General features: G+C 38.7%; 2 protein-coding genes across 5 annotated transcripts in view; both read left to right on the plus strand.

Annotated features, from left to right (window-relative positions):
- The first annotated feature begins 549 nt into the window (after positions 1-549).
- Positions 550-9,735, plus strand: LOC139968107 (uncharacterized). 4 transcript variants are annotated; one of them, XM_071972474.1, is made up of 6 exons: positions 550-892; positions 3,103-3,249; positions 3,506-3,853; positions 4,200-4,226; positions 4,555-4,585; positions 5,359-9,735. In XM_071972474.1, exons 2-6 carry the CDS (start codon positions 3,122-3,124, stop codon positions 6,664-6,666), a joined length of 1,842 nt encoding a protein of 613 aa, XP_071828575.1. In that variant the 5' UTR covers positions 550-892; positions 3,103-3,121; the 3' UTR covers positions 6,667-9,735. The 4 variants fall into 4 exon arrangements, with proteins under 4 accessions (XP_071828575.1, XP_071828574.1, XP_071828577.1 ...); XM_071972473.1 differs by having other exon boundaries at positions 551-805; positions 5,359-9,734; XM_071972475.1 differs by lacking the exon at positions 550-892 and adding an exon at positions 930-1,225.
- A 5,634-nt stretch (positions 9,736-15,369) lies between these two features.
- Positions 15,370-18,712, plus strand: part of LOC139968119 (BTB/POZ domain-containing protein KCTD9-like) — a 30,903-nt gene continuing 27,560 nt past the window's right edge. Inside the window, exon 1 of the mRNA XM_071972505.1 lies at positions 15,370-15,615. Within this exon, the coding sequence (XP_071828606.1) occupies positions 15,568-15,615 (48 nt within the window). The 5' untranslated portion in view covers positions 15,370-15,567. The remainder of the gene's footprint in view (positions 15,616-18,712) is intronic.

Below are 18,712 nucleotides of genomic sequence, written 5' to 3' on the forward strand. Positions count from 1 at the left end.
CTCCAATATATATGAGTCATCTGTAAGTTTGATGATGTTGCCTTGATGGCTTAGAGGAATATGTGATTTCTATCTGAGGAGACAAAGTGCACCGAGCATCACTGCCTCAAAACTTCCTTACAAATTTGGATCATCTGAGCATTCTGTACCACAAATTTCAGTATTAAAAGGAAACAAAAACAAAACTTGTTAATTTACATCCCCCCCCCCCCCATAGCACTTTTAACTAATTACAATTTTCTTAATTCCTGGACAAATGAGCACTACATTTAGGTAACAAAACGGTATGCCAACTAATTAATTATCATGTATTGTATGAGTCGCCCAAAAGGACACTTTTGTGTTATGAAAAGTAGCAACTTTAGGGTTTTTCACAAACTATGGAGCAGGAGGACATGGGTCTTTTCCCATGAGTGGACCCACTCCCCAGCAACATTGCCATTGCATGATGAAGGAGCAATTGATCCCAAACACATAACTCAGTGGTATAATTAAATAAAATTTCGAAAATACATTATCGATGTCACTGCTCGTATCAAATTGGTACCATGGAGTTGTTAGGGCACTAAAAACTCCCAGGTGACACTAAGTATGTTTGGCGAAGCAAATCTAATGACGTCAGTATTAACGATATTTGGATTAGCCAATAGTACAAGTTTCCGGGCAGACAGTTTTCCTGGTAAAGGCAATTTCCCCGGAAGAAGCAAAGTGCATGGACTGTCTGGCACGGGAATATAATTTCCAGCCTACGAACGTGCATGTGCAAGGAATCGTCTCGGTTTGAGATAACTTACTTCTTTGAAAGGTGAAGTGACATTATTTTACCAACCCCAAAGTTTCAATGCTTTTTTGTCTTAGGATAATTTACCCAGTCACAGCTGAGGCCGAAAGGGTGGGTGAAATAGGTGATCGAACTTTATCTGGGTCCTGCGTTATTACGTTGGGCGTAGGCTAACCTGGGCCTAGGCTAGGCTCTCCGTCAGTGTGTGCGGAGACGCACCACGAACAAGTTCCGAGTTCTGCTGAGCACTACCATGACTAGACCAATCTTTGGTTTAGTACTGTGTAGGTGTAGCCGAACGAATTAATGTGTAACTGGTAGAAATGTCCACATGCTTTCTCTCAACTATATAAACTTAAAACAGTAGACACCACACCCAACCATCAACCAGATTCAACAGACAGAACAGTGGTCAGGCTCAAGCACAGGAATGAAAATTTATGAGTAATTTATTTGCTCTCAGTCACTTATAACTAAAACACTATTACATGACTTGGAATTCTTTACAAGTAGTAACAAAAGAAGGCTTCTAGCAACTTCTGCCATTGAGAGTACACCCTTTGAATAAGAGTTTAATTACAGTGTAGTACAATGGAAACAAACAAAGGTAACATTGAATGGATTCGAAGCATGGCCATTAAACAATGAAAATGCATATACAGAACAGTCTGTGCAGAAAGCTGCTCATTACAAACATTACTCATAACCTTACTTTTTGTCAAATTTGGTAAATTTAAGTAGCTTAGGCTAAGAAAATCTATTAAGTTCTATAAGAGAAAGCATCAATAACTTGTCGACAAATGAAGTCTCACATAGATAAAACAAATAACATCAATTTGGTACTAAGCGAACCAATAATCCAATATGGTGAGATAAGAAATATTGAAAAAAAAGGAAAGATTTTTTCTTACTTAAACCAGCACAGGCTTATTTTATTCCCATTCTAGCCAAACATGCCTGGTTTCTTTTCAGAGCAGTGGCGGAGCTAGGGGTATTGGTCAGAGGGGGCGAGAATGGTCTGTAGGGGCGCTTTCGACACTATCCAAGCGGAGCGCTACCACGGGTTGGCGCGGAGCGTACAGGCATTTTTTGAGTAAAGATACTCCCTAGATCGCCGGAAATGACCCTTTCCGGGCCTTGCTAATTTGCAGATAATGTGACAAATGTCAATAGGTAGATGAGAGCACAATAAAAAAGGCAATAATCGCGAATAAGTAAAAAGTGGTAAAAAGCTGAAAAGGGCGCCAGCAGTCGATTTGAGTCCGTCAGGGGGGGGATCCGCCCCCCTGACTGTATGGACGCTCCGCCACTGTTTCAGAGCGGTGTATATGGTAATTTGGCAGTCTGTTTTGCCTTGTTAATTTGCTTTGGCAATTACAATGTAGTGACACTCTGCCAAAGTATCTCCTACCTCCTCATATAGCTACATGTATCAGGTCAATGAAATGTGGGGTGAGGTAAGATCACTCAAAAACTTGGCCAGGTATTAACTGTTAGTATCAATACAATAGGAGTGAAGATAGGAAAGGAATTACTATTAGTACATTTATGAATTTTGGGCAGTCCATAAATTCTAGCAAGATGAGAGCCTGTAGGGTAAATGTTCATATAGTTGTCTTAGAGCTGTGAAAAAAACCTGAAAGATCTCTGCAACTTTCCTTCTTTGCAGTAAGTTGGATCAGAATTTATTATCTTGAACCTTGTTTCATCGTTGATTATTGAACTGATTGCTGCATTGCAAGCTTGCCGAACCACAATAACAAATCCATTACCTTTGTCAGGTTTCAAAATGACAATTCTGGTATTATTTTTTAGTTTTTGCACTTGTACTTATCTTGATCGGTAGTAGAGGGTTTGTCATTCAAAACATAGTTGGTTGCAAGGTTTATATATTCAGTGGAATTTTTCTGGTGTGTTGATCGGTAAATATATACCTCATAAAGAAAATCCATGTATACTCCAAAAGAAAATATTATTAGACATATTGTTTTAGAAAATATATTTCCGAAAACAATACTCCTTATTTGTCAGTTATGAGTCATATCTTATTTCTCTGCTTTTGTCTAATAATTTATATATATAGTCCAAACTAAATTCATTGGCAACAGTGCCAAACATCCGCTTCAAACATTAAAGTTCAACAAAAACCTATTAACTATTTGATTTGGAATTAAAGTTTGCCAGCAAAATATGAGTCTGCTCTCATATCCTAACTTACCCTGTTTGCAAAAGTGTTGCTAATTTTTGAGCAAGCAATAACAGCATCAATCATACATGTGCAGAACTTTGCATTCACCAAACAATTTTGTCTCATATTTCAGCGAATAAGAGCAGCGAATTATGGGAGATGTGGAAGAATTGGTTGCTAGTGAGGTAGATGTCATCTCCATTACATGCAGTGATGATGATGATTATCTTATCAGCGAAGAGCTAGAAGATACCAAAAGGGACAAATTCAGATTAGAAAGGTAACCGTGTCTTCAACTTTTGGCCAAGTTGCAAAGTTATGATTGTGACATTATAAACTAGAATTTTTATCATTTTTGCTATTGAAAAGTGTACAACTTGTAGTACGACTAGAATGCTCGATATATTCTCAACAACAAACATCATCAGAGACTATTTTATGGAAAGTGTTACCCATCTTGGTCTGAGTTATCATGCAAATTAAAGTTCCTAATAACAGCTTTAATTATTCAAGATATTTCTTCTCATTCTTTTCAGGCAAGTCAAGAAGGAGAAAGTTGATAACTACCCCCAGTATGGTGGTGTCATCACCACCATTCTACCACTGAGTGTTACTCCCGCTGTTCCTATCCCAGAAGCCAGGGCATCAGTTTGCCCTGACAATGTTAATGCAGCATTGCCAAATGACAGAGATAGTACAACTAGTGTTATGCAACATGAAGCATCTGAAGCAACTGACAAAGTCACAGATAAAGTAAAACCCAGTTCAGAAGCAAAGAAAATAATCAACAGAAAGTTCTTTTCAGAGGGGCAGTCAAATAGTGGTAGATGTACCGCCACCAAAACTGTTGATAGAAAGCACAGCAACGTTAGGATGGAGAAGAGGTTTGTATAGATATCTTGGAGAACTGTAATGTGAGAAGAGCCAACTGTTTATGTTGTACAGGATTAAAATGACAGGTCTATTTGTCTATTCTTCAGATTCATATTTGTTATCGTTGGTAAATTAATCATTTCAGTGAAGTGAGTCAATTGAAATTATTATTGAGTTTATGTACTTGTGAACCTAGTCACTAGTGCATTGTTGACTTGAATGATTGGCCAGGATAAATAGATTTAAAGGAGCCTGTTTTTAAGTGTATGACACGTTCAAAACTGACATATTTTCTTTGCAAGCCACCAATTCCTAGATATGCTAAAATGACCATCATGTTTTAAACTATTCCCACAGATGCTCCAACCTACTTCAGTGGCAAAGGTTGGAGGCTGTTGTGAATAAAAAAACTGTTAGATGCTGTATATTTGTTAACTACTGTAAGTTCAGAGAAACCAAATAGCAAAGCAATAAAGAGAATGATCAGGCACACTACAGAATGTTGATTCTAGTCGTCACTATTTTTGCTTCTAAGATCATACGGTGCAGTGTGCTGGAATTTTTGGAAATAATATTACCAGTTGAATGAAACTGTATATCTTGTATTCTAGGTTTTCAGGTAATAATATCATATCACAGCATTTGTTAGACTGTCAATTCTGTTTTACATCTGCGAAGTCATGTCCATATTTGACTATTGTTCCTCCCACAGACCACTACCGAGGTGCAGGAAGCAGCCGATGGTAAGACCAACTTATTCAACTTGTTTGGATTTTCTTCAGTGCCATCATTGTATTGTCTGTTTCTACAGTGGCATCTCATTTCTACTTTCTTTCAACTGTAGCAAAGTCCTTTTATTGAAGAAAATGTCTGTTAGAGAGGTAAAGGGAAGAAACATTTTTCAAATGACGTATGGGTGAAAATAGATGACAATGTTAATTTGAATAGGAATGATATGGATATTTTGAGAATATTTGGAGTTTACTGAGGTCCCTGCTGGAAATGGTCATTGAAAAAAGATTCTCACAGCAGCAGTAGAAGTGTTAAAGCTTGATATGTAGGGGGCCAGTTTATCTTTTCAGCAACTTCAGAGGCAATATTGATTACCATTTACTCCTAAGGTTGACAAAATGGCTTGGAAATATCAATATTTGAAAACAAGGAATGTACAACTTCATACCACCTTATTAACAACTTTGAAGAATAAATATTCCACAGTGACACTTCTGCAGAACAAAACACTTCCCCATTGCTACTCCAATTGTACCCAGTGTCGCCCGCCTCTTCTAAACTCAGTGCCTCTAAGTTTACTACCCTTTTTACTTTCTGGCAAATTCACTATACTCAAGCCGGCATAGAGCAACTTCTCTGGATTAGCGCAACATTGCAATGTCAGAATTTTTCTGAATCAATAAAGGCCTCTCAGATCTACCAAAGTGGCACATTTCAAACGTTTCTTTGTCAGTTTACAATGCAGTTTTCTAGAAGGGCTCTACAGTTTTCTTTCATCTTTCAGAGAAACGTTTCATGTCTTGACCGCGGTGAGCCATCCAGAGGAAATCAAGATCTTTGGGAGCGAATGCAGGAAATGCAATACCATAACAACCAACTGACCAACCTTGTGGAGAACCTGTATGTGAAGCTTAACGAGAAATCGAACCTGGAGAAAGTGATCTGCACTAAGGCACGGAGATACAGACAGGAGCTATCTCACCAGCGTCCAGAGGTCATCATCAATCCAGTCGATGATCCAATAAACCAGAGAGATATTTACAATGAAGAAAAAGAGGAGAATATTCTTAAACCGCAGCGACGGCTACATCGATACGAATCGAATGGTCAAAGCTTCCCTGATCAGCCACGTGACATTTATCAGGGAAGGATGGTGGGCTTGGATGAGGGCATTATACCTTCAGTTACCCCAGACCAACCCGAATTTACTAAACTGAGAGAGAGAGGTGTCCATGCAAGGGCCAGATTCATTCAAGGAAGCGAAAGAGGTGACCGGAATTGGTCTGACCGATCTGACAGGGAAGTACCGTACCGTGAGTTCTATGAGGAGGATGAGGATGCCACAGAGCAGATATTTCCTCGCCGCTCAATGCTAGGGAGGCGGGCTGAGGCGAGCGATGATTTAGATAAGAATCGCCCAGCAGTGCCACGTTGTTACCGTTCACCCACCATAAACACCTCACCTGTCATTCAATCACAGCCTCTCAGAGAATGGGAGGATTATAGACAAGATGACCTTGAGGATGGTAGACGTGCTGGTTATAATTACCCATCGTATTCTAGAGAGAATAGTTATGAGATACCTGATGTTCACAGAGGCTTTGTGGATAGAGGTATGGATGGTAGTGAATGGCAGAATTCGCAGAGAAGGGTGGTGTACGGAGGAGAAATGGCCGTCCATGACTTGATCAGTGATCACCCTTATCATGCCTTGGCGGGTATTAATAGGATGGTGCATCACCAGGGACCAGTGAGACAACAGGAGAGACACCACTGGGGTTCAGAGAGACGACCGGTGGTCGACAACCCCCACCGTCTCATCAACGAAAGACAGTTGGCTCAAAGGGTAGGGAGACGGATTTTATCCCGACAGCAGGCACTCCTGTTGCAAGGACCAACGCAACTTCAAGAAACCAGGAGTGCTATGATGGAAAATAGAATTCGCTCTCTCAGAAACCAAGGAGGAAAACGCAATCAAGATGGATACTGGCGAAGGAAGCATTTAATTGCACAAAATGAGTATACCCGTAGATATGACTTGGAGGATCACCCTGAACTAGTACAGTGTCAAGGAACCATGAGGAATTTCTAATGGGGAGAAAATGGGGGGGGGGAGGGAGGGGGTAATGTGCACTTTTTTTCCCTTCAAGTTGGGAATAATCATTTATGAAAGAATCAATTGAAAGAATTCGTTTATAGCTTCATGTCGGAGGTTGTTTTCCCAAAAAGAAACATCACAGAATATACTTTAAGGCTTTATTGGAAATAACTCTATGAAAAGGAGTGCATTTTAATGAGAAGGAAATTGATCATGTAAACTTAAAAACATACTTTATTGTAAGTTAGGTTTAAGTTTGGAATCATTTTGTTTGAAGGAAATTTGTTTAAGTTCATTTCAGATCTTAAAAAGAAAGATGTAGATTAAAAAGTGAAAAAGGTGTACAATACAGAAGGTGCTTTTTGTCTTTGGAAAAGGGTAGGTTGTACAAGCTTTAATAGAGTACCGATGACAGCAAAAGTGTTATAAATTGTTAAAAAGTGTTATTTAGTTCCTCACTGGAGAGTGTTTTGTTTCCTGCATTGATGCCAAAGACGTCAACAGTGGCATGAAATCTTCTATCGATAAAAGAGTTCAGTTTCTAAGAGACAAAGGTGACAACTAAGTTTGTACATATTGAATGTACGTTGATTCTGGAGAAATCCTTATTTAACTGAATAAATAAAAAATTATTTATCAAATTTGTAGTTGTAGAATAAACAACATCACTAATTAAGTTTACAAATTCTTGAATGAATCTTTCAAAAATTGCAAAAGAGTGTGGTTTATAAAAAGTTAAAAAAATAAAGATGATATAATATAAATTTAAAACTTGTAATTTTTTGGCTTTGGTTAAGGTTTGGAACAAGTTTGGTATATATATTGTGTTCATTTGTTTATCACTTTTCTGTGTCCTATGTGAAGAATATCAATGTTTGGAGATCAGATAAGAACGAAAAGAGTATATGGTTTAGACGGGAAAAGAAAAGTGTTATCAATTATTGAAACTTGTATTATTTAATTTCTGTTTTATGTTTGTGAGTTGGTTTTATTTCACACAAATTTATCATTAAGCAAAGAAAAAATCATGACAAAAGCAAAGTCAGCTTTTATATGATTTTGAAGAAACAGAAAACTATACATATAAGAGCAAAGAAAAGTTAAAGGCTGACATCCTTAGTGGAAATACATTATATGGTGATCAGAGATAAAAGTGTTCGGGAAGTAGAGGAAACGACTATATGTTACTTTAGAGATGTTTTATAAAAGTAAAGAGAGACAGCTCCTTTAAAAAAAGATATATCATATTATTTCATACATAAAGTTGTTTTTTGTACTAATTTATTATAATTAGATTCATGGAACAGTTGAATGAAGGAAATATCAAGATGACATTGAGTCAGAATAAAAGATAAATAAGAAAAGGAAATTTTGGTTGAAAAGGAAATTTATGTTAAAACCCCCCTCCCCCCTCCCCTCGAAAAAAAATAGAAAAAAAGAAAGTTAAGAAAGAAAACCACAACAAGTAAAAGAAAACAAAGGATATTTTTATGTTATCACTCAAGAAGAAGTTCAAGATATGTTTTGATTTATTTGTTTCTAAATGTTATTCTTATTTGCATCTATAAGTATTTCTTTTCTCATTGAAACAAAAAGTACAAAAATGATAAGAGTACTTGCATATGATTTTCTATTTCTTTCTTCTGATGATGATGTTGGTGAGGAAGGGTAAATAAAGTTATAATTTATACAACAAAGTGCCATGTGTTTCCTAACGAAATTAGTTAATTTGATAGTAGAATTAATTAGTAGTTGATGAAATTGGTACTGTGTTCTAAAATATTCTATATCAATAAAGGTTAGCATCTAAATTGAAATTAAGATAATTATTTGTTGTATATTGATGAGAGGGTATTACTATGATTTGTTTTTGGTGTGGATAAGTGACATCAATTGAAGTGGTAATTTTGTTTGTAAAAATTGATGAGTGAGGATTGCTAGTATGTTTATTAAGATTTTATTGGTATAACATCGAAGCTACAGTATTGTTGTTTGTTACTGATACACTTTCTTTTCTGTTTTGTTTCTATTTTGTCCTTCGGCAGGAATTAATTATTTTCAAATCAGATTTTTGAGTTGATTTTGTTAAACTTTTTGATAGTAAATCCTGTGATGATGTAGGCCACCAAAAACCTGACTATTTTCAAGTTTCTTTCCAAACAGTGAAGGCAAAGTTGATTTTTTTTTTAAATTGTCTAACTTGCTATTTACATGATACTAATAATGTTAAAAAGTTTCTAGCTGATGAAAAGTTGAATTGAAATTGGCTCTAATTAACATTAATTTGGTGGGAATAAAATTGGGATGGAGCCTTAGCTTGATCAATTGAAGTCTATGAATGGAGTAAAAACATGTTAAGTTTTGGTAAATTGCTGACCAATAACTAATAAATACTGCTATAAATCAGGGAATTATCATTTAAGTTGAGTAATATATATTGCTGAAGTGGTGAGTGTTACACAAATTGAAGAAATGTTTTTAAATTGAGGCTTAGATGACTTATTATCAGAAAAGCCTTTCCCTGGTTATTGTTGATCTTTAGGAATTGCAGGGGCCGAACCAGAAAGTTGTGATAAAGGGAATTTGGCTGACTCCCATGTGGTCCCCCCCCCCAGAAATCTAAATACAAAGTTGTGTTGATAACTATGTTTGAATTTTTGGTATACACCTCCTCCCCCCCCCCCCTCCCAACGTATCCCCCGCCACCTTGCATGGATCCACGCATGATTTTTTGAGAGATATACAACCAATAATTACACTGTTAATAGGTTTGTGGGTGGCATAGACCTAAGTTTTTATTGGTATATGTTGGCTATTGTTTTATTAGTAACAAAAGAAGAAAAAAAACCTGTACAATGAAAATGTAGATGTACTATGTAAGAGTGAGCAGAAGTTCCTTGGAACATAAAAAAGTGTGCTTCTTGTATTGTTAAAGAAACAATATATATTTGGTTTGTTAAGTTGAATTAATTTGAAAGTTTCGTTGAACAATTACCTCTAACACGGTCTGTCAGTACAATATGTATGCTATGTTTTGAATAAAGACAATGCAAAATAATTTTTTCTTTCTCATGTGATTTTCTCTCTGGTTAAATATATTTTTATCATCAAGTGACAAACAGGATAAACGTAGGTCAGTAGTGATCTGATGCATTCAAAGGTACACCACATAAAAGTAGGCCTAACACCAATAGATATATAGATGTCTTAGCAGAAACGTAGGAGTTATCACTAACTTTATTAGTATTATATTAAAATTAATGCATAAACGTAGTAAGATTATAAGTTATTGTTTTTTATATTTATGTCTCAAAATGATCCTGAACGTCATTGTTCCCAGACTGCAGACACAATTTCATTCAGTTGTCTGTGTAACTTTTTGGAGTCCATCTTTACTAGTTTGGCGATTTTAACGCCAGAAATGAAAAATTTGGCTTTTTTTTTAATTCAAATGTCCTTGGAGAGATGAAAATGGAAGGTCTGCGGCCGAACAGCAGTTTTGGTTGGGTTTTGCAGCGTTTTCTTTTAGATAGTCTACCAGTTAAAAAATCAAAATAGTAGCTTCAAATTGTTTTTACCTTCCCTCCCCCTCCAATGACATTCAGGATTTCAAGCACTTCATATGTTATTTAGTCCGATGCAAGGTTGCAAATAGGCCTACTACGCGTCGATAAAAACATGGGCAAAATTTTATCACGTTTTATGTAAAACGTGATAAAATTTGCCCATGTTTTTATCGACGTACTCCACAAATGGTTCAGCAAAGAGACCCCAATTGCAACGAATTGCGAACCCAAATTCCTATCCATATACAGGGTCATTTGTTATAAAATAAAAAAAAAATTGTACTTGGCGTTTTCACCCGGTGTGTCCACCAACTTGGCTGGTTGCGTCACAGAAAACCCGCATCCTGATATGGGCCTATCGAGAGGCTGACACGAACGGCGCTATGTTATGTTTCTGGTATCGCTTCTCTGAAATTAAGTTTGTTGAATGAATTTACCTCTGCTCACTCCACCCCCTAAATAATAGTTTCGATCTAACGTGGGAGATGAGTTCCCGATCAGATGATCGTAAATTAGAAGGACTGGAGGGGGGGGGGGGGGGGCTCGATCAGTACCTCTCATTTCACTCTATATAAGTTCACAATGGCAACAATATCAAGAGTGATGTCATCCATTTTGTTGTATTTTGTATTTTAGATCCTTCTGCAAGAACTCGCGAAGAAGCCTCATTGGCTTATTCAAAGCCGCAAGCTGACCGAAATCAGTCTCTTACATTCATATTTAACGTCCATGATTATGAATTGTCAATTGTCAACAACTCTCTAACTGGACGACATATACATTAATCTGGGACTCGAACGGGGGCCCTTATGATTGAAAGGCATCGGTGTTAACCACTGAGCTAACACTCCTTGTTCCAGAGGCGGGGATCTGTTTAAAATATTGGGGGGGGGGGGGGACATTTGCTTGGGTGTAGTCGTGTAGCAACTTTCATCCCAAAAGTTGTTTGCGCCAGGGGCGGGATTTGAGTTGTGAAAGTGGGGGGGGGGCAAACCCGCGAGCAAGACTATCTAAGCGGAGCGCCACCATGGGTTAGCGCGGAGCGCAGAAGATTCTTTTGCCTTTACAATCCCTCCAGATGGCCGGAAACGGCACTTCCCGAGTGCTCTAAGCTGCATGTACCCATCCTTGAAATATGGATCTCATGTCTGCAATTGTATCTATATAGTTAACTATCGTTTAAAAATTTGAAGAAGATTGATAGTAGAACATATGGTCAGATGGTGATGTACAACTTTTGTAAGCGGAGCGCCATCATCGGTTGGCAAGGAGCGTCGAAATTTTCGATGTAAGGTACCCTTAGATCGGTAAAATTAACACCCATATAGGCTTTAAATTACATCTAAACAATTAATGAACTTGTGTAAATTTAGGGAGGACGGATAGAAGAACTTATATGGTGATGTACAACTGAAGCTTATACGTCACTATTTAGGCGGTGCACCACCATCAGTTGGCGCGGCGCGTCGAAATTTAAGCAAAAAGGAAATCCTAGCAAATGACACCTCTAGTAGCAATAAATCGCATCTAGACAGTTCTTTCCCCCTAAAATTATTAGTATATTGGGCATTGGACCGATCAAGAATATGTTCAGCATCCACTTCGAAATTCTCCCCGCGGTCCCCACTTCTTGGAGCACTTGGCAAATATTGGGGGCTGAACATACCTCCCCCCCCCCCCTCCACTTTTTCATGGGGGATAAGCCCGGCAAGTCAACCGGTTCCGTCGCCACTGAAGTCGAGGCGGGGTGACTTTTTGGATTTTACAATGCGACTAGGTGCAACAAATTCAATACACTAAGTATTTAAGTTAATTATTGATATACCCAATATGCAAATCTGGCTTTCGTAAATCGTTTCTCTGGATTTAGTTATTCAACGCATTCAGTAGAGCTGCAACGTTGAAAATCAATTCCTGAAGCTAGCACTGCAGCACATGCCGCGGATTCATCACATGCAGAATTGAATCGCTAGTACGTGTGTTAGCTCCAGGATTCGTAACCTGTGCTGTGAACCATGTGCCAGCTCGAGCTACCAGCTCCAGTTATAATTCTGCATGCTACATGTTACGATGTTAAACACAAATTCGACTTAGATTCGAAACAAATAGGCCTATATATTTGATAGAGCTGTTGTGGGGGATAATTTCGATTAGGGTTGTGCACATTTGTCTGCAAAAACGACAAAAAAGTGAAGTAAGGTCTGGAAAAAAGTGGGGGGGGGGGGCAAATGCCCCCTCTTGCCCACCCCGTAATCCCGCCCATGGTTCGCGCTATAGTATATATATTCGTTATAGTATATATATCTTTATATCTATATTGTTACTGGTTGCTACAGCCCTATTTTCCTTTTTTGTATCGGCAAACCAAACATCACTACGGATGCGGTCAGTCTAGCTAATTCATTTCGAAAAAAAAGTATAAACTATACTTTCGTTGAAAGTCTGTGACGTTTTTTGGTGATATTTAGTAACAAATTGTGACACGGTCTTAGACAGGTGCGTTGCAAGGAATTTGACATGGGAGGGGCGAAGCTTTTAGGCAAACTATCTAAGCGTAGCGCCACCATAAGTTGGCGCGAAGCGTAAAAGAAAATTTTTGCCGAAAATGCCTCCCAGATCGCTGGAAATGGCACTTCCCAAGCCTTGTAAGTTGCATCTAAGCATTTTCTATTAAAAATTACTAGCAATATCATAAGCAAATAATACAAAAAATATGATCAACAAAAACTATGCCACCAAATATTGGGGGGGGGGGGATACAGTGGCGGATCCAGGATTTCGCCGAAGGGGGGGCCCAGATGGGAAATGCCTAATCGTCGTCCTGGGGGAGGGGTCTAAGGGGAGTGGGTGCCCCCCTCCCCTTTGGGAAAATTTCACAAAATATGGAGGTCCTCGGTGCAATCTGGTGCTACTTTTCGTGAAAGTTTGGAGTAAAATTTATTTCCAATAAATCATGTATTCATGGTTTGCCGGGCATATATTAATTTGGCAATTTCGAGCAATGAGCTGGGATTTACGTCTTTGGGGAGTAGGTGGTGATGCAAATTACTTTTTACCAGGCTACTCCAGGCCATTTCATCTTGGATGCCCCCTTCCAGATGGAGACTATTGATGCAGTCAGAGTGCCCCTCTCACCTTCACTTTATCAGAATGATGGTGTACTCTTTTTGCAAATTTATTTTACAAAAAATTACACGCACAGTGGCGTAGCTAGGATTTTTTGAGTGGGGGGCATGGGGGGCTGTTCTTTCTTGTGGGGGGGGCGGAGTTTACTATCTAAGCGGAGCGCCACCTTGGTTGGCGCGGAGCGTACAGAGAAAATTTGAGATTTCAGCACCCCCCAGATCGCAGGAGATGGCACCTGTGAGGCAAAATAGCAACCAAAATGATGTGCAACTTTGGTGACAGAAATGCAAAAAAAGTTTTTTCTCTTTCATGCTGACTGGCCTTGCCAACTCAGCCAGACTTTAAACTTGAGGGAAGTTGGCATCATTTGTCGTTTCAAGCTGTCAAGGCCTTTCTCCCAACTCAAACCCCTGTGGGCTACCGGTAGATTTGCAGGATATGCCCACATGTGGACTTAAATAGCATTAGAGGAAGGGGGTGGAAGACTAACACGCATCGATGTTTCGGTAATGGTCCACATTGATGGCTCGGTGCTTGTTAGGCCATTTATTGGGTTTCTTGAGGCAGCTGTCATCAGAATCTGGCTTTTTGTGCCAATCGATGACCGATAACATGTATTGGTATGTAAATTTCTTCTTCATATATCTAGCAACACTCTAAAAACAAATGAGTGGATTTCATTCCATTGGAGTGATCACTCGGCGCACTTCAAATTAAGAGTAAAATTTAACTCTATTGGAGTTAACCCTCACTCCTAATATGAGTGAATATAACTCTATTAGGAGTTAAGATTTACTCCAATGGAGTGGAAATTCACTCTTATACCGGAATGTGCTCAGTGATCACTCCCATGGAGTGAAATTCACCTATGTTTTTATCAGTACAGTACAGTGCATATCATCATAGACGTACGTACGTACGTACGTACGTACGTTCGTACTACGTACGTTCGTATATCAGACGCACTCGATACCCACGATACGATACGGTCCTGGAGAAACTATTTCCACTCATCATTTTTTAAGGCGATACAGTAGTGAGTATTGAACAGGCACAGCCGCATGTTTGCAGGAAATTCAGAATTCCCAATATTTTATATCTCTACCAGTAGTGAAAATCATGTTTCGACAGTTTCGTGGACATAAAAAGTTGTTTTGTGGAATATTCAATGACATATCAGGGGCGGATGCAGGATTTGTGACAGGGGGGGGGGGGTCTGACTGGTCCAGCCGCGCCTGAACGTAAGAATATCTAAGCGGAGCGCCATCATTGGTTGGCGCGGAGCGTACAAGAAAATTTTTGGCTTTACAAACCCCCCAGATGGCCGGAAACGGCACTTCCCGAGTATTCTAAGCAGCATGTACCTAGCCTGAAAATATGGATCTCATAACTGCAATTTCAGGCCCCCCGAAGCTACGCCACTGATCACGCATGGGGCACTTTCCCTCGAGCGCGGTAAAAAAAAAAAAAAAAAAAATCAGGATTTTCAAAAAGGGGGGGGCCCGGGCCCCCCGGGCCCCCCCTGGATCCGCCCCTGGGATATTAGATACTATATCCCCCACCTAAAATATTGGGGGACATGTCCCCCCGCCCCGCCCCCCCCCCCCCATGATCGCCGCCCATGCCTTGTTCATTATGTCTATAGTATCAGCAGTTCCACTGACATTTTTAATAACTTGCTTTGTTACTTTCTTGATCAATTCAGTGAAATAAACATTAGCATGGCATGTTTTTTTACGAATTTGTCAAACAAAAAAATTGTGGTACGGTATGTGATCAATCATGGAGCTATTTGTTAGGGCCAAATTACTCTCTGCATGGATCACTGGGCTGCAAAAGACTATTATATGACTCATATGCCGTTATTTAATTGTCACAAAACAACACTATAGTGTTGACTGGTATTCTATGAAGTTACCCTTTTTCACGTTAATGCCAACTAATGAAAAACGACAACATTTCACATATTTCTGACGTCATGTATCATTATGATAGCGCGATTGGCTTGACTGCGAAACACAGTACTGAGAGCTAGAAACGGTTTAGCCTTACTACACGGTGAACCCATCATAACGTCAGTGCGCCAGACTTTCATTTTTTCGGGTTGTGCAACTTTAGCCCCTGTCTTACACATTATTTACCTAACCTTTACCTCACTAGATGTACTTTTTTTGGTTCTGATGAATTCAATATAACATTCATAATGAAGCGTGTAACTGTGTTTCAAAATGGCAAGCCCAACGACGGGAGGGTAAGTACTTTGCTTCTTGTGAATAGCTAGTTGATCTGTAAGCAATTATGTACACCAAGTCGAGCGAGTCAGCCTTTATTATCATAATAAATCATAGTGTATACATAGTGTGTATATGAACGCTTGGTCGATAACTAGTTCTGCGAAAAGGTACGTCTGCCTATGCATGTGACACTGACAGTGTTACTGATGAATTATCCTATGGAAATATGTGGACTGTTCATAGCTCATGCAATGATGGGGAGAAACCAAACTTCGGATAGAAACTTGCGCGAAAATTACATGCTATTTTCTTTCTTTTGTCTCATAGTAGGGAATGTTTTACTTTTAGTGAGCACATCTCAAGAATTCCCGCAAGAAGTAGGCCTAACCTAGCCTAGTCATCTATGATCTAACCACCTTGTAGCCGGCTCCAATTTCCACAGATAACTTTTGCATAGAGTGTGATAGCCTATCTATGCTATAAAAAGCTATAGATCTAATCGTTGAGTTTGTATCTACAGAGCAACATTGAGGTAGATGAGGTAGACTTTCGGATCAATTGAGAACAACAAAATTATTCTGTTGTAAAAACTTCATTTACGTAAATAGATGCAATATGGTATTTGAACGCTCTTTCAAAGCTAACCCAATTAATGTTGTATAATATTAACAATATGCTCTTTTTAAGGCCTAGTATTTTAAAGGGATTACTAACAACTAGCTGTATGTTCTAAAATTGAACCTTTTAGTGTGTACTATTTTACACATCACTTTGAGTTTAAGCCGAACTTGCCCTTGGTGTTTGATCATTTCATTCCAAATCTTGTTGTCCGAAACAGAAAAATATTGGCTTTACAATTCAGTGCTCAGGTAGTTTTATCATAAATTATGCTAAATTTGCTACAATGCTTCATAGATTACAACATAATTTAAGCCACATGTGTGGGTAAGGTACAGCCTGTGGGCAGCATGTGACCAACAGACAAAGCTTCTACATCCTGTGATAAGGTTTTCAACTCTATATGTGGTTCTCAGAACTTTATAGCAAGGTACACACCAAATATGTATACTTCAGGAATTTGTATGGTCTTGGACCTACTTGTGACGCATACATAACAGAAGGACAACACAAGATCTGTAACACTTTCGTATAATTTATTTGATCATACAATGTAAGAGTTTGTGCAGTAGTATTGTAGCCTTGTAGGTACACAGGGCTCAAATTTAATGATCGTCCGAAATGACCAAAAATCACTTCGGACATCCTAAACCCTGCTTAGGTTGTCTGACGGACGACTAGCTTATTTGCTGTAAGTGTTCAACAATTCGAACAAATCTGCACACCAAAAATTATAGTACTGTAGCTGGTTGGTATCACCTTCCATTCATATTGGAAACAATGTAAGAAGGAAAAAAATCATATTTTGGTACGCTCTGTAATGAGGGGAAAATCCTACACTTTAGCTGTATGTGCATACAGCACATATGCACTAATGGTTACGTACAGTACAGTATACTTCGTACACTACAGAGTACAGACCCTGGTAGCCGCAACCAAGCTTGCTTTCTACCTCACTACCACACCTACATATGACAAGCTAGCTGGAGTACAACGTGTATGCAGTACTATACTGTGCATGTGGGCATAGTGCTTGCTCATTTATGTTGCTGCAATGTATACATGTGCTGTATTCCCTGTACTTACCCTCTGTCTCTGAGAAATGATTACAGAAATCATTTGTCACTACCAGAGAATTCCCGCAACCCAACCTGATTAATCATGAACAGTGTCATACACATCATAAAATGTTTATAGCTCTTCAGTACTGTTCTATCCAAGATTTGTCGATCTCCATAAGACTAGTCAATAAGAGTAGGCTTATGCCTCAGGCCGATAGACTAGGCCTATGTAGCCAAAGCGTACGGTACTCACCTATAGGCTAAATCGATACATTTTACTATTACTTACGCACAGCTCTCATGCAAGGCGCCATTTTGAAAATCCAAGTGCTTTCATTTGGACAACCAAAAAATCCTCCAGACAACCGAATATGAAGGCAAGGTTGTCCTTTCGGAGAACCTTAAAAGTTTCTTATAATGTGGGTTGGGTGCATGTAATGGATTCTTTGCAGAGAGTAGTCGACAAGGGCGTGAAGAAGGACAGAGAGAGTATATGAGTTTTCAATGTGAAATATAATTATAAACAACAACAAAATTAATAACAGTTAGAATCATCTTTCTATATATTCTCTTAAGGTTTCATCTATTACTCTACTGTATATGGTTTCATTCAGCCTCGTCTTCACTTGGTCTCAATGGATTTCTTCCTTTCTAGGATGTCTCAATATGGGCGTCGGCTTTCAGCCTTAGTATTTACGTTCTCTTTCTTTCTTTGTTTCTCGTTCAGCTTGTATTTTCCTTCCCCCTTGCCTCTTTTGCCATCTATAAAGGTACCAAAACAATCAATTTAATGCGTATAGTAATGTGTCACTGTTATCTCAATGACGGTGGATATACTGATTTTCTTTCTTTTGAACTAAAATTTTATCTAAGTTTTGCATAATTAAACAAGAGCAAGTTACGGTTTGCTTGTGTTCAGTTCAAGCCCAAGACAGAAAAATGAGATAGCACATGGCTAGTTGCTACTAATACTGCTCATGCTCTGTTAACAATACATCAATTACGTAATGTTTAAGGATGCACAAAACCATGGCAAAATAATTAGCATCCAAGTAGTCAACACACAAATCAATCAATAAAATACTTTAGGGGGTTTCCTAGACCGTGTTGTGACATTGCAACATTTCTGTGTGACGTAGAAGATCCATTGAGTGCCCACCCACGCTTGAAGCAATTCTCTGGTACATTTGAAATAATTATTACCATGTCCATAATGTCAATAGTCTTGAGAGAAGCTTGTGGTTTCATTGTGTCTATTGGTGCAATTTGAACAATGGAGTATTAAGTTCTGATTTCACAGGTATAGGCAATAGGTATACCATAGCATGTAGTGGATTGGGTGCAAAATTTCTGTGTGACCTGGAAGAGAAGATCCATTTAGTGCCCACCCAAGCTTTAAGCATTTCACTGGTGCTTTTGAATAATTAATACCCAT

The sequence above is a fragment of the Apostichopus japonicus genome, chromosome 5 (genome assembly GCF_037975245.1).
Source record: "Apostichopus japonicus isolate 1M-3 chromosome 5, ASM3797524v1, whole genome shotgun sequence".
In the NCBI taxonomy this organism is placed as follows: Eukaryota; Metazoa; Echinodermata; class Holothuroidea; order Aspidochirotida; family Stichopodidae; genus Apostichopus; species Apostichopus japonicus.